The sequence below is a fragment of the Gorilla gorilla genome, chromosome 1 (genome assembly GCF_029281585.2).
Source record: "Gorilla gorilla gorilla isolate KB3781 chromosome 1, NHGRI_mGorGor1-v2.1_pri, whole genome shotgun sequence".
Taxonomy (NCBI): Eukaryota; Metazoa; Chordata; class Mammalia; order Primates; family Hominidae; genus Gorilla; species Gorilla gorilla.
The window spans coordinates 239,905,575-239,920,254 of record NC_073224.2 but is presented as its reverse complement, the minus strand read 5'-3'; the positions used below and the strand labels follow the sequence as shown (position 1 = coordinate 239,920,254).

Genomic DNA, 14,680 nt, shown 5'->3' with positions numbered 1-14,680 from the left:
TAGAGACAGGGTTTCACCATGTTGGCCAGGCTGGTCTCGAACTCCTGACCTCAAGTGATCCGCCCTCCTTGGCCTCCCAAAGTGTTGGGATTGCAGGCATGAGCCACCACACCTGATCTATCATGTAACATTTTTATAAATTCCTTTTTTACCAAAGGTACTGCAGCTTACACAGACCGTTCACGACATGTGGACTTTCTAGTTTGTGCTGAACATCCCTTTTTTTAAACAACCAGTCATTTATTTAAGGACAAAAATTTACCATACAAGATTCTTTCTCATATAAAATTATTTTTTTTAACCTTACTTAACAAAAAGACCTCTTTATATCTATAAATTTCCTTGGTCTCTCTTATTTCCTTGTTCTTTTTAACTCATTTTGTATATAAACTTTAAATAAGCTTTGAATTAGACAAAATTATTTACCTTATAATAATTTTTGTAGAAAGAACGTTTTCCTATAATTTTTTTTTTAGATGGAGTCTCACTCTGTCGCCCAGGCTGGAGTGTGATGGTGCAATCTCGGCTCACTGCAACCTCCCCCTCCCAGGTTCAAGTGATTCTCCTGCCTCAGCTTCCCAAGTAGCTGGGATTACAGGCATGCGCTACCACACCTGGCTAATTTTTGTATTTTTCAGTAGAGACAGGGTTTTGCCATGTTGGCCAGGCTGGTCTCAAATTCCTGATCTCAGGTGATCTACCTGCCTCGGCCTCCCAAAGTTCTGGGATTACAGGTGTGAGTCCCCATGCCTGGCCTTCAGCTGGGTTTAGAGTTTTATAATGCTTATGCCAAGTTTTGACCCCTTATAAATCAATAAATGCAAACAAAAACGTATGCTGACAGTTTTTAAGACACTCCTTATATTACTTTACCAATACTTTTGGCCGGGCGCGGTGGCTCACGCCTGTAATCCCAGCACTTTGGGAGGCCGAGGCAGGCACATCACGAGGTCAGGAGATGGACACCGTCCTGGCTAACATGGTGAAACCCCGTCTCTACTAAAATATACAAAAAATTAGCCGGGCGTGGTGGCGGGCACCTGTAGTCCCAGCTACTCGGGAGGCTGAGGCAGGAGAATGGCGTGAACCCAGAAGGCAGAGCTTGCAGTGAGCCCAGATCGCGCCACTGCACTCCAGCCTGGGGGACAGAGCGAGACTCCGTCTCAAAAAAAAAAAAAAAAAAAAAAGAAGGCAGGGTGCAGTGGCTCACACCTGTAATCCCAGCACTTTAGGAGGCCGAGGCAGGCAGATCACGAGGTCAGGAGATTGAGACCATCCTGGCTAACATGGTGAAACCCTGTCTCTACTAAAAATACAAAAATTAGCTGGGCGTGGTGGCGGGCGCCTGTAGTCCCAGCTACTCAGGAGGCTGAGGCAGGAGAATGGCGTGAACCCAGGAGGCGGAGCTTGCAGTGAGCCGAGATCGCACCACTGCACTCCAGCCTGGGTGACAGAGCGAGACTCCGTCTCTAAAAAAAAAAAAAAAAAAAAATTTTAAGTCACATGAAATTTGTTATTATGTACTAAATGTATGCATACTCCTTAACTTAAGCCAGTTTGGTACCTTGTGGCCACAAAACATGTAACAGAATCCACGCACGTACACATAAACACATCTAGACACGCATATACACTCATCCAAAAACCCTACAGCTTTTGCTTGACACCCGTAACCATGACATATCAACACAAAGTCACTGGTTAGAAAAACAATAACGGAAAGAAACATCTAGATGCAAACTGTGGATGTCATCTCAGTAGAAAAGTAACAGCTGGTCAGGCACGGTGGCTCACAACTGTAATCCCAGCACTTTGGGAGGCCAAGGCGAGTGGATTGCCTCAGGCCAGGAGTTCAAGACCAGCCTGGCCAACATGGTGAAACCACGTCTCTACTAAATTTACAAAAACTAGCCAGGCGTGGTGGCGCACACCTGTAATCCTGGCTGCTTGGAAGGCTGAGGCAGGAGAATCGTTTGAACCCAGGAGGCAGAGGTTGCAGTGCGCCAAGATCACGCCACTGCACTCCAGCCTGGGCAACACAGTGAGACTCTACCTAAAAAAAAACAAAAAGTGTAACAGCAGCTTTAAGGCAGGCAGCAAAGGAAACAGAGAGGTAGAGAACTTAGGAACTCCATAGTTCTTTTTTTTTTTTTTTTTTGAAACAGGGTTTTGTTCTTGTAGCCCTGGCTGGGGTGCAATGGCACGATCTCAGCTCACTGCAACCTCCACCTTCCAGATTCAAGCTATTCTGCCTAAGCTTCCCAAGTAGCTAGAATTACAGGTGCATGCCACCACGCTCGGCTCATTTTTGTATTTTTAGTAGTGATGGGGTTTCACTCTGTCGGTCAGGCTGGTCTCGAACTCCTGACCTCAGGTGATCCGCCCACCTTGGCCTCCCAAAGTGCTGGGATTACAGGCGTGAGCCACCGTGCCTGGCCAGGAACTCTATGGTTCTGTAGTTGCAGGCTGACCTTTGGGCTCTGAATTTTTCCTGGATGGAATTTGCCCATCAGTATAAATGTGCCCCAAAAGACCATAATATGGAACCAGCTGGGGCACTAGGAAACCCAGCATGCCCGCGACATGTTCAATTTTACACCAACACTTGCAAGTAGGGGTGCCGTAAAACCAGCGGGGTGCCTGGAAGGAGGTCGCTCTCTTGTCTTTGCTGAGGCTTGCATTATTTATTTCCCACTTTTTTTTTCTTGAAAGGAACCGAGCTGTGGCCTGGGGTTCCATGGAGCAGGTTGAGTGTGGAGGAACTGGGGTTCCGTGGAGCAGGTGGGGCGCGGAGGAACCGAGCTGTGGCCTGGGGTTCCGTGGAGCAGGTTGAGTGTGCCGGTTGTGGACGGGTCGTGGGCGGGACTCCCCAGTGTGTCACTACTGAGGCATCTTCGCCCTCTTACATGTCTCTGTCTCTCTCTACAAGGCCAGCACCTCCGAGGGGACTGAAAACACAGTGACCAGCTCCTACGTGCATTTCCTGGACAAACCTTTTTTTTTTTTTTTTTTTTTTTGAGACGGAGTCTTGCTCTGTCGCCCAGGTTGGAGTGCAGTGGCGCAATCTCAGCTCACTGCAAGCTCCGCCTCCCGGGTTCATGCCATTCTCCCGCCTCAGCCTCCCGAGTAGCTGGGACTACAGGCTCCTGCCACCACGCCCGGCTAATTTTTTGTGTTTTTAGCAGAGACGAGGTTTCACCGTGTTAGCCAGGATGGTCTCGATCTCCTGACCTCGTGATCCGCCCGCCTCGGCCTCCCACAGTGCTGGGATTACAGGCGTGAGCCACCGCGCCCAGCAGACAAACCTTTTTAAACTAATTGTGTTGGGGGTTCCCTGTGGGGCTGCTGCACATCGTGGGGGATCAGCCCACGAGACACTCCCACTTGGCTCACAGTCACCCAGGGGCGCCTTTCAGCTGGGAGGAGCAAAATGCCTTTCTTTCTGGAGCTGAGAAAACTCAGTCTCTCATTTATCTATGCAAACAACAATTCAGTTCCTCATGCAAATGCACGCGCAAGCCCGTTGGGCTTAATTTTGGGAGAAAAAGCAACAGAGAAGACCCTTAGGAATGCACGTCCGAGCTGGAAACCAAATGGGGTACCCACAAGGGAGTCGTTCTCCTTGTCTTAAGAAAAAGGCGGCCGGGCGCAGTGGTTCACACCCGTAATCCCAGCACTTGGGGAGGCCGAGGCAGGCAGATCACCAGGTCAAGAGATCAAGACCAGCCTGGCCAATATGGTGAAACCCCATCTCTACTAAAAAAAAAAATACAAAAATTAGGCCGGGCGCGGTGGCTCACGCCTGTAATCCCAGCACTGTGGGAGGCCAAGACGGGCGGATCATGAGGTCAGGAGATCAAGACCATCCTGGCTAACACGGTGAAACCCCGTCTCTACTAAAAATACAGAAAATTAGCCAGACGTGGTGGCGGGCGCCTGTAGTCCCAGGTACTCGGGAGGCTGAGGCAGGAGAGTGGTCGGAACCCTGGGGGGCAGAGCCTGCAGTGAGCCGAGATGGCACCACTGCCCTCCAGCCTGGGCGACGGCAAGACTCCATCTCAATAAAAAAAAAAAAAGTTATTATCAGTAGAAGGGAATGTCTGGTTACAGTAGGGCGTTGTGCAGATGAAGGTTTTATCGCAGATGAAGCCACCAGGTCACAAGCCTCAGAGAGAATCGACTATAAATGCTTCTCATCAGACTCAAGGCCTGAGGTGATGCTGATGCTGCGGCTGAATTCCAGCAGGGAGGAGGCATGAGGTGCGTCCGACCCCCTTCCCATCAGACTCAAGGCCTGAGGTGATGCTGATGCTGCGGCTGAATTCCAGCAGGGAGGAGGCATGAGGTGCGTCCGACCCTCTTCCCATCACAGCTGAACTAGTTTTTCAGGTTAACTTTGGAATGCCCATGGCTAAGACCGGGGGTCCATCCAGACAGTTCAGGGCTTATAATTTTATTTTTGGTTTATGAGGGAACCTAGAAGGCAGCCCACACACACCTTACTCCTCCCAGCAGGGGACACCGGCCAGACCCCAAGCTCCACACTCCCACCCTCAGCACCCACCTCAGCACCCACCCAGGCCAGCAGCCAGGGGCACCTTGGTGCCACCTTAGTGCCTGTTCTGTGGAGGCTCCACTGGACAGCGCAGTTGATGCCCGGGGCCGAGGGGGCTCTGCCTGGGAGGATGTTCACCTGCCTGGGTGCAGGACCCCAGAGGGACCCCAGGCCACCCCTGGCCTGCCCATGCCCACGGGAATCCCGACCTTGGGCTGCCTGTCTATTGCACCAGAACCCTCCCAGGGCTGACTCAGAGTGACCCTGAGTGGGGGACGCTCACCCCAGGGGAGGAAACGGGGCTCTGGGATAGGAGGTCCTGGCTGGGGTCCCACAGATGCCAGGCGCCTGCCATCTCCAGGGCAGTGCTGTCACAGAAGACAACACCGCTCCCTCGTTACCTGTGGCCCGGCCACCTCAGCGGCCCAAGGAGGTGAGCTCACAGCCATGCTCGGTCAATGGGGCCTGGCCGTCTTTCCTGGGAGAGAGCAGAGGCATGGGCCCAAAGGGAGCCAGGGATGCCTGCCCGTCCCTTCTCTCATTCAGGCTCACCTGGTCATGGTGCAGTGACCACAGGACCCCCACATGCCAGGAACTGGGTTTGCACACCCCACCCCCTGCACCGGGCCAGCGAGGGGATGGCCCAGAAGAGGGGGAGGACCATGTGGATTCACCAGTGCTGGACATGTGCTCTGTGGCCACCCCCTCTGCCTCCTCTCTGGCCCGATACAGGGGTGTGGGACAGGTGACTGAACCTCAGCCCTTTGAGGCCTTCCCCAGGAGGAGGAGAGGGGGGTGGAGCCGGGAGCTGCGTGATCCAGCCGAGATGTGCTCTGACTGAGGCCCTGCAGGGCATACGGATCATGGAAGGGGTACTCTGCCCCCGGCCAGGGCTCCCCCTCCTACAGGAAGCCGGGGGCCTTGCTCCTGCAAGCTGCCCTTTGGCTGGACCGGGCCCCACTGGCCGGACCTGGGCTCTTTCTCTCTCTGCACCCTGCACCAAGGCCGGGCTCTCTGCCAGGCCACTCCCGGGGACACAGGGAGGCACAGGCTGCTTCCAGCCACAATCTCTGGCAAGCACCTAGGACCTTGTCCCCGCCTGCCAAGTAGCCTCCCGGGCCATGTGTGCCCTGTCTCCTCGGCAGGTGCAGCCCATGCACAAAGCTGCCCAGATGTGGTGGGCAGGCCTGTGCTGTGTCCGGGGGCCCTGCCACTGACCTGAGGGGTCTCTGTGACATCAGCAAGCCCCCTGCCACGAGCTTGGAGAGGCACCCCAGCCCCATCTGGCACTCAAGGAAATCAGCTCAGAGAGGTTGAGTAACTCAGGAAGGCCACACAGCCAGTGACGAAGCTGTGATTCACACAGGCCTGGGTGACTCCAGCATAGCTTCCCTCTCCAGGACGTCACGGGTGGCAGCTGCTTCCTTCCAGAGCCGGCAGGCAGGTGACCTCACCCTCCTCAGAGCCATGGCTCTGCTGCTGGACCCTGTGGGGCTGGGCTCCCCCAGCCAAGCCCAGGGACCCAGCACCACTTGGGGCAGGATGTCAGGAACACAGAGCCTACCCTTCCAGCCTGGGCCCGGCTGGGGTCTGGTCTTTTGGGACAGTGAGGCCACCTGGATATCTAGGGTCCCACAGTAGACAGGGATGGGGCAGTCCTGGGGGACAGGGACACCTGCCTTCCACACACAACCGCACTGGGGCTGAAGACGCCAGCCTGGGAGACTGTGATTTGGACCCTGACAGTAGCATGTGTGAGGTCTTAGCGTGTGTGGTCTTAGTGTGTGTGAGGTCGTAGCGTCTGTGAGGTATTAGCATATGTGTGTGGTCTTAGTGTGTTGTGAATCACTTTCTTTTTTTTTTTTTGAGATGGAGTCTCGCTCTGTCGCCCAGGCTGGAGTGCAATGGCGCGATCTCGGCTCACTGCAAGCTCCGCCTCCTGGGTTCACACCATTCTCCTGCCTCAGCCTCCCCAGTAGCTGGGACTACAGGTGCCCGCCACCGCGCCCACCTGATTTTTTGTATTTTTAGTAGAAACAGGGTTTCACCGTGTTAGGCAGGATGGTCTCAAACTCCTGACCTTGTGATCCGCCCGCCTTGGCCTCCCAAAGTGCTGAGATTACAGGCGTGAGCCACCGCGCCTGGTGGTCGTGAGTCACTTCCATGGGTGCCAGCATCTTGATGTGTGTGGTGTGGGTGTGGACTGAAAGTCTTAGTGTGTGACACATCATCTTAGTGTGTGGTGTGGTTGGTAGCAGCTATAGTGTCCAGCAGGGAGGGCGAGCCCCTGTGCCCACTCAGGGGAGCAGGTGCCTTCTCCACACCCGGGCCCTTGGTGTTCCCACATTAGCACCTGTCCCAGTGGCTGGGCGGCTGGTCCCAAGAGACACTGGATCTGGGAGCTGAGGTCCCCACCCAGTGTCTGTCAGTCAGGGAAGGGAGGGAGCGCTGGGAGCCCACGACGGCCCCGGATCTGAGTTCCAGGAGCTGGCAGAGAAAGATGGGGATTCTGGGCCGGGCACGGTGGCTCACGCCTGTAATCCCAGCACTTCGGGAGGCTAAGGCGGGCGGATCACCTGAGGTTGGGAGTTTGAGACCAGCCTGACCAGCATGGAGAAACCCCATCTCTACTAAAAATACAAAATTAGCCTGGGATGGTGGCAGGTGCCCGTAATCCCAGCTACTCAGGAGGCTGAAGCAGGAGAATTGCTTCAACTCGGGAAGTGGAGCTTGCAGTGAGCCGAGATCGTGCCATTGCACTCCAACCTGGGCAACAAGAGTGAGACTCCATCTCAAAAAAAGAAAGAAAGATGGGGCTTCCAAGGAGGTCTCAGCCCAACACTGTCCTCCCCCTCCCTCCAGAGGCTGCAGCCCCTTATTCTCAGCCAGGGTCAGGACCCCAGGCCTCCCCTGCAGGGCTCAGGATGGGAAAGATTCGCCTGCAAAGGGATGGGCATCTCTGTCCCCCAGGAATTCCCCTTTTGGGTCCGTGGCAGGTGTGGCTGCCCTGGCTGGGTCCTCCCTCGCCTGCAGCACAGTCCCACGCCCAGCCGGCCTGTTTTAAATAGGAGGCTACAGGCTCCATCCTGCTTCAGAGCTGCCAGTTGTCCCCGCAATTGCTGAGCACCGAAGCATGGATGGGAGAATGGAAGCAGCCACACGGGGGGGCTCTCACCTCCAGGTACCGTGGGGGGGGGTTGGGTGAGGGGGGTTGGGTGAGGGGGTTGGGGTGGGGGGGCCCCACCTCAAGGTACCAAGGTGGTGGTTGGGGTTGGGGGGGCCCGCCTTGAGGTACCGTGGGGGGATTGGGGTGGGGGGGTAGGGGTTGGGGGGGTGGGGCTGGCGGGGGGGCTCCCGCCTTGAGGTACCAGGGGCTGGGTTGGGGGGTCTCTTTCCGATGCCTGGCCCCGTGTGCCATCAGGAACAGGACTGCATCGTGGCGATGGGGCAGGTCATCCCTGAGTGCCTCCTTATCCTGAAGAGGGCTGTGTCCCATTGCGGGTACATAGTGTGTGCTGGACCACTGGGGGTGCAGAGCGTGTGCTGGACCACTTGGGGTGCCGAGCGTGTGCTGGACCACTGGGGGTGCCGAGCGTGTGTGCTGGACCACTGGGGGTGCACAGCGTGTGCTGGACCACTGGGGGTGCCGAGCATGTGTGCTGGACCACTGGGGGTGCCGAGCGTGTGCTGGACCACTGGGGGTGCCGAGCGTGTGCTGGACCACTGGGGGTGCACAGCGTGTGCTGGACCACTGGGGGTGCCGAGCGTGTGCTGGACCACTGGGGGTGCACAGCGTGTGTGCTGGACCACTGGGGGTGCCGAGCGTGTGCTGGACCACTGGGGGTGCACAGCGTGTGCTGGACAGACCCCAGGAGAACACTGCAGATACCGCGTGTCCAGGCGCTGTGCATCCCGTGGGTTGGCCACACGGCACGGCGCAGATCCAGACGGGGTGGAGAGGCCAGTGTAGTCCTGTCTTACACACATGCGCACGTGCAGGGTGGGGTCTGGCTCGTCTCTGACCAGGGGTCCAGGCCCTGCCTCACTCAGAAGCCCTGGGGACCCTGACTGGCCCTCCAGACCCCAATCCACAGCTCCCGCTTCTGCTGGCCTGGCAGCCCCCACTAGGGGGGATGGCGCTGCCCTGTCTATGCGCCAGGTGGAGACGAGGAGTGGGGACTGGAGTCACAAAGACCCTTCCGAGCCTCTTAGCCTCCCTGCTCAGATGGCCATGGGGACGCAGGGTGAGCAGAGCCATGTGCCCAGTGGTGGAGCTCCTGGCCAGGCTGCCTGGAGGCCTGTGCAGCCCACACACCCGAGGGGAGCCGTCCCCACCTGGTGTCCCCAGGCCCCGAAGCTTCTGGCTCGCTCTAGCACCTCCCCAGAGTACCTCGGAGCAGGCTTGGGCAGCGGGACAGCCTCGCAGACCGGAGCTAGGCCTGTCCCAGGACCCCAGAGCCTCCAGCGCGGGACTGGGCAGGCAGTGGCTGGGCTTCCTGGGGCCCTTGTGTCTCCGCAGCTGGCCCCGGCACTCAACTCAGTGGGGCCACCCCGAGCCACAGTGCCGAGCGGTGTCCAGGCCAGACGCTTCCTGGACTTGGCTGGATGGGCCTGGCACAGTCGGTCCTCAGCAGGCCACACTGGGGGCTGGGGTGGGTGCAGCCATCAGGGGCAAGAAGGGCAAGTCTTCCCCTGAGCCCCAGACCCCACGCGGGGCGCATGGACATGCTACCGTACTTGCCTTTGGGTAGATCACCTGGGCCTGTGGCTCCCCAGAGGCCCTGCCACCTGGAGGGATGGCAGCACAGACCCACTCAGCACAACCCTGCCTGCAGACAGGGCCAGGTAGGGCCCGAGCACCCTGTTCTCTGAGTCCTGCTGCCCCAGCAGCCCAAACTCAAACTCAGCTCCAAGGCTACACTGAGACGTGTCAGGGACGGGTGTATCCGGGGAGAAGGGCGCAGTGTCAGAGCACCCTGGGAGGGGCTTGTCCGAGCGACCGAGCAGGTAGGGCGGGGCACTGGTGGCTGACAGACATGACAGGCCCAGGGTAGGGAGGCCTGAGTGGGTGCAGGCCGGGCCCTGCTGAGGCCACTCTTTGCACGCAGGCTGCAGCCCAGACGCCCCCCAGGCCGGGGCCACCATCAGCACCACCGCCGCCACCCAAGGAGGGGCACCAGGAGGGGCTGGTGGAGCTGCCCGCCTCGTTCCGGGAGCTGCTCACCTTCTTCTGCACCAACGCCACCATCCACGGCGCCATCCGCCTGGTCTGCTCCCGCGGGAACCGCCTCAAGACGACGTCCTGGGGGCTGCTGTCCCTGGGAGCCCTGGTCGCGCTCTGCTGGCAGCTGGGGCTCCTCTTTCAGCGTCACTGGCACCGCCCGGTCCTCATGGCCATCTCTGTGCACTCGGAGCGCAAGCTGCTCCCGCTGGTCACCCTGTGTGACGGGAACCCACGTCGGTGAGGGCCAGGGCTGTCGGCAGGAGGGGTGGCCACCCCAGCTCCTCGCCCCTGTGACCGTCTCTAACCGAAGCCCCACTGGCCCCTGTAGCCGAGGAGGGGGCTCGGTGTGGTCAATGCTACCCTCCTGGTCACTGTGACCTCCCCAAACCTCGGTGCCCAGCCCGGACCTCTCGGACTGCCAAGGAGGGGGCTCGGTGTGGTCACTGCCCCCTGGAGGGACACCAGGGCCCTCGGGAGCCTGGGAGGAGAGGTGGGGGTGGGCGAGGCTTTCCAGAAGGAGGGAAGGTGGGAGGGGCTGTGAGCGGGCTGGGCTCCAGGGCCGACCTCACCGGCAGCCACGGCCTCCAACTCCAGCTCTGGGTCCAGTTCACCCCACTGGGCGTCCTGAGTGGGGGAGGCACTGCTGTCCCGACAGCACACACTGGGATGCCGGGGCCAGTGTGAGGCCCTGGGCCGGCAACTCTGACTCCAGGGCCCTGCGTCCCAGGCCGAGTCCGGTCCTCCGCCATCTGGAGCTGCTGGACGAGTTTGCCAGGGAGAACATTGACTCCCTGTACAACGTCAACCTCAGCAAAGGCAGAGCCGCCCTCTCCGCCACTGTCCCCCGCCACGAGCCCCCCTTCCACCTGGACCGGGAGATCCGTCTGCAGAGGCTGAGCCACTCGGGCAGCCGGGTCAGAGTGGGGTTCAGACTGGTGAGTGTCCCAGCCGGGGCCTGCGGCCATCAGGGCCTTGAGCTGGGAGCACAGCCCTGCGCTGCTGGTACCTTGAGTGGGGAGTGGGGCCTGGGCTGTGGCCACAGAGCTGACTCTCCCTCCCCTCTCCCAGTGCAACAGCACAGGCGGCGACTGCTTTTACCGCAGCTACACGTCAGGCGTGGTGGCTGTCCAGGACTGGTACCACTTCCACTATGTGGATATCCTGGCCCTGCTGCCCGCGGCATGGGAGGACAGCCACGGGAGCCAGGACGGCCACTTTGTCCTCTCCTGCAGTTACGATGGCCTGGACTGCCAGGCCCGGTGAGTGTGGCGGGCGGGGGCCACTCCTTCCGTCCCACCCCGCAGAGCGTGGCCGCACCCCTGGGGTCCCTCTGGCTGTATGCTGGGAGCCACCCAAGGCTGGCCGGAGGAACTTTCCGCAGACACAGGGCAGGCCATGGCCCCTCAGGCCAGCATGACGGGCGCGGGTGGCCGACATTCAAGGTCTGAGCTTGGCTTCTCATTCCAGACAGTTCCGGACCTTCCACCACCCCACCTACGGCAGCTGCTACACGGTCGATGGCGTCTGGACAGCTCAGCGCCCCGGCATCACCCACGGTGGGTGCCAGCCCCTGGCCGGTGCGGGGGCAGGGGTGCAGGTCAGGTGGCCTCACACCAGCCCTTGGCCTCCCAGGAGTCGGCCTGGTCCTCAGGGTTGAGCAGCAGCCTCACCTCCCTCTGCTGTCCACGCTGGCCGGCATCAGGGTCATGGTTCACGGCCGTAACCACACGCCCTTCCTGGGGCACCACAGCTTCAGCGTCCGGCCAGGGACAGAGGCCACCATCAGCATCCGAGAGGTGAGCTGGCTTCTGCAGCCAACCTCCGGCCCAGTCCTCCTGCCCAACCTGGGCTTTGGGGGGTGAGGGCAGGGCCCATGGAACTGAAGTGTCCCCTCCCAGGATGAGGTGCACCGGCTCGGGAGTCCCTACGGCCACTGCACCACAGGCGGGGAAGGCGTGGAGGTGGAGCTGCTACACAACACCTCCTACACCAGGCAGGTGAGGCTGCGCTGGCAGGGGGTGCGGGGGCAGGTGGAACAGGGGAGGGGTCTGGGAGAGTACTAGAGGGCCTGGGAACGGGGCAGTCCCCGTGGAGGCCCGCACTCCATCCCCCGTGTCCCCGCTCCATCCCCTGTGTCTCTGCTCCGTCCCCCGTGTCCCTGCTCCGTTCCGTGTCTGCTCCGTCCCGTGTCTCTGCTCCGTCCCGTGTCCCTGCTCCGTCCCGTGTCTCTGCTCCGTCCCCCGTGTCCCTGCTCCGTCCCCCGTGTCCCTGCTCCGTCCCCCGTGTCCCTGCTCTGTCCCGTGTCTCTGCCCCGTCCCCCATGTCTGCTCCATCCCGTGTCTCTGCTCCGTCCCCCGTGTCTGCTCCGTCCCGTGTCTCTGCTCCGTCCCCCGTGTCCCTGCTCCGTCCCCTGTGTCTGCTCCGTCCCGTGTCTCTGCTCCGTCCCCTACGTCCCTGCTGTGTCCCCCGTGTCCCTGCTCCGTCCCGTGTCTCTGCCCCATCCCCCATGTCTGCTCCGTCCCCCGTGTCCCTGCTCCGTTCCGTGTCTGCTCCGTCCCGTGTCTCTGCTCCGTCCCCCGTGTCTCTGCTCCGTCCCGTGTCTCTGCTCCGTCCCCCGTGTCCCTGCTCCGTTCCGTGTCTGCTCCGTCCCGTGTCTCTGCTCCGTCCCCCGTGTCCCTGCTCCATCCCGTGTCCCTGCTCCGTTCCGTGTCTCTGCTCCATCCCGTGTCTCTGCTCCGTCCCCCGTGTCTCTGCTCCGTCCCGTGTCTCTGCTCCGTCCCGTGTCTCTGCTCCGTCCCCCGTGTCCTTGCTCCGTCCCGTGTCCCTGCTCCGTCCCGTGTCTCTGCCCCGTCCCCCATGTCTCCGCTCCATCCCATGTCCCTGCTCATCCCCCATGTCCCCAGGCCTGCCTGGTGTCCTGCTTCCAGCAGCTGATGGTGGAGACCTGCTCCTGTGGCTACTACCTCCACCCTCTGCCGGCGGGGGCTGAGTACTGCAGCTCTGCCCAGCACCCTGCCTGGGGTGAGTCCTGCTCACTGCCTCCCACTCTGTCAGCCATGAGAGGGGGGTCACAGCGAGCCTCACACATGCCTCTGACCCCTCCCCAAGGACACTGCTTCTACCGCCTCTACCAGGACCTGGAGACCCACCGGCTCCCCTGTACCTCCCGCTGCCCCAGGCCCTGCAGGTAAGACGGGGGTGTTGGGGTCGGGGCCAGGGATCATTGCCCCAGGTAGCGTGGCAGGTGACACCCGGCTGTCTCTTCCAGGGAGTCTGCATTCAAGCTCTCCACTGGGACCTCCAGGTGGCCTTCTGCCAAGTCAGCTGTGAGTCCCCAAAGTGGTGGGGTGGGGGTGTGGACAGCCAGGCAGACCCCACAGGTCCCACAGAGACCACCCAAGACAAGGGCAGGGCTGGAACTGACCCAGCCTATGCCCCGTGGTCTCTGCCCCCACATCCGCCCGTGGTACCCGGGATGGCTGGGGGCATGGGGGAGCCGTGGCCACAGCAAACCTTCCGTGTGCAGGGATGGACTCTGGCCACGCTAGGTGAACAGGGGCTGCCGCGTCAGAGCCACAGACAGAGGTGGGTGCACCCTCGCCCTCCAGAGAGGCATCGCAGCCCCTCTCCCCTCAAAGCCCCCCTCCCCATCACGAAGGTCTGGGCCAGCGCCCTCACGCCTCTATCCTGCCCCAGGAGCAACCTGGCCAAAATCAACATCGTCTACCAGGAGCTCAACTACCGCTCAGTGGAGGAGGCGCCCGTGTACTCGGTGAGCCTTGGTCCCCTGCGTGGGCTACAGCGGGGGCAGCGACAGTGGCTGGCCCTGCACAGAAGGGCACGGGGGCGTGGGCCCGCCCCTCACGCCCACACCCCACCCGCAGGTGCCGCAGCTGCTCTCGGCCATGGGCAGCCTCTGCAGCCTGTGGTTTGGGGCCTCCGTCCTCTCCCTCCTGGAGCTCCTGGAGCTGCTGCTCGACGCTTCTGCCCTCACCCTGGTGCTAAGCGGCCGCCGGCTCCGCAGGGCGTGGTTCTCCTGGCCCAGAGCCAGCCCTGCCTCAGGGGCGTCCAACATCAAGCCAGAGGCCAGTCAGATGCCCACGCCTGCAGGCGGCACGTCAGATGACCCGGAGCCCAGCGGGCCTCATCTCCCACGGGTGATGCTTCCAGGGGTTCTGGCGGGAGTCTCCGCCGAAGAGAGTTGGGCTGGGCCCCGGCCCCTTGAGACTCTGGACACCTGAACCAGACCTGCCAGGGCTGTGCGATCTCTTGGCCTGGTCCTTGCAGCCATGGCAGCAGCAGGCTCCCCAGCGGCCCAGGGTGGGCCAGACCATCGGCCCAGGAAGCAGCACACGCGGCTGTGGGGAGGCAGGCACTGGGCACGTCAGCGCCTCTGGTCAAACCACCCACACTGCCTGGGGTGGGTCTCAAGGAGGCCCGGGGCGGAGGGGGGTTCCCGCGTGCACACGAGTGCAGCTGGACGCGCCGACACGCGGTGATGTACCTGTGCTCTGTGTGTCTGTGTCTGCACGTCCACACGTCTGATGCACCTGTGTACGTGTGTCAAGCCTAGCCACCTCAGCTGCAGGGAGGCAGAAGGCAAGGCGGGCCCCACGGACACACTTGGGCTGCTCTGAAATAAAGCTGTTGACTCCACCTGGTGGCCAGTGTGTGCCTGTGCGCCCCTCCAGCCGCCCCGTGCCCGGTGAGCTGAAACCCTGACTGCACCTGGCACCTCCCTGCGCGCAGGGCCCGGGACAGGACGAGCCCCAGCCTAGCCTCGCCGGTTCGCGTCCACCCCTCTTCCCACCAGGAAACTCAGTCTACGACAGAGAAGGGTAGAAGGGCGAGACAATGGGGGCCAGGGGCGTCAGGAGCGAGATTTTGTCAAACAAGCCCCA

General features: G+C 60.8%; 1 protein-coding gene across 1 annotated transcript; it reads left to right on the top strand.

The window, feature by feature from the left end:
- Nucleotides 1–3,802: 3,802 nt before the first annotated feature.
- SCNN1D (sodium channel epithelial 1 subunit delta) lies at nucleotides 3,803–14,435 on the top strand. Its single transcript, XM_055382038.2, is given in 17 exon segments — nucleotides 3,803–4,345; nucleotides 5,956–5,999; nucleotides 7,624–7,736; nucleotides 9,307–9,400; nucleotides 9,664–9,686; nucleotides 9,688–10,016; nucleotides 10,507–10,714; nucleotides 10,848–11,038; nucleotides 11,247–11,335; nucleotides 11,412–11,575; nucleotides 11,678–11,776; nucleotides 12,683–12,800; nucleotides 12,888–12,966; nucleotides 13,048–13,105; nucleotides 13,306–13,364; nucleotides 13,476–13,551; nucleotides 13,664–14,435. Coding segments are annotated over 17 exon segments (2,106 nt in total). The 5' UTR covers nucleotides 3,803–4,340; the 3' UTR covers nucleotides 14,021–14,435.
- Nucleotides 14,436–14,680: the final 245 nt, after the last annotated feature.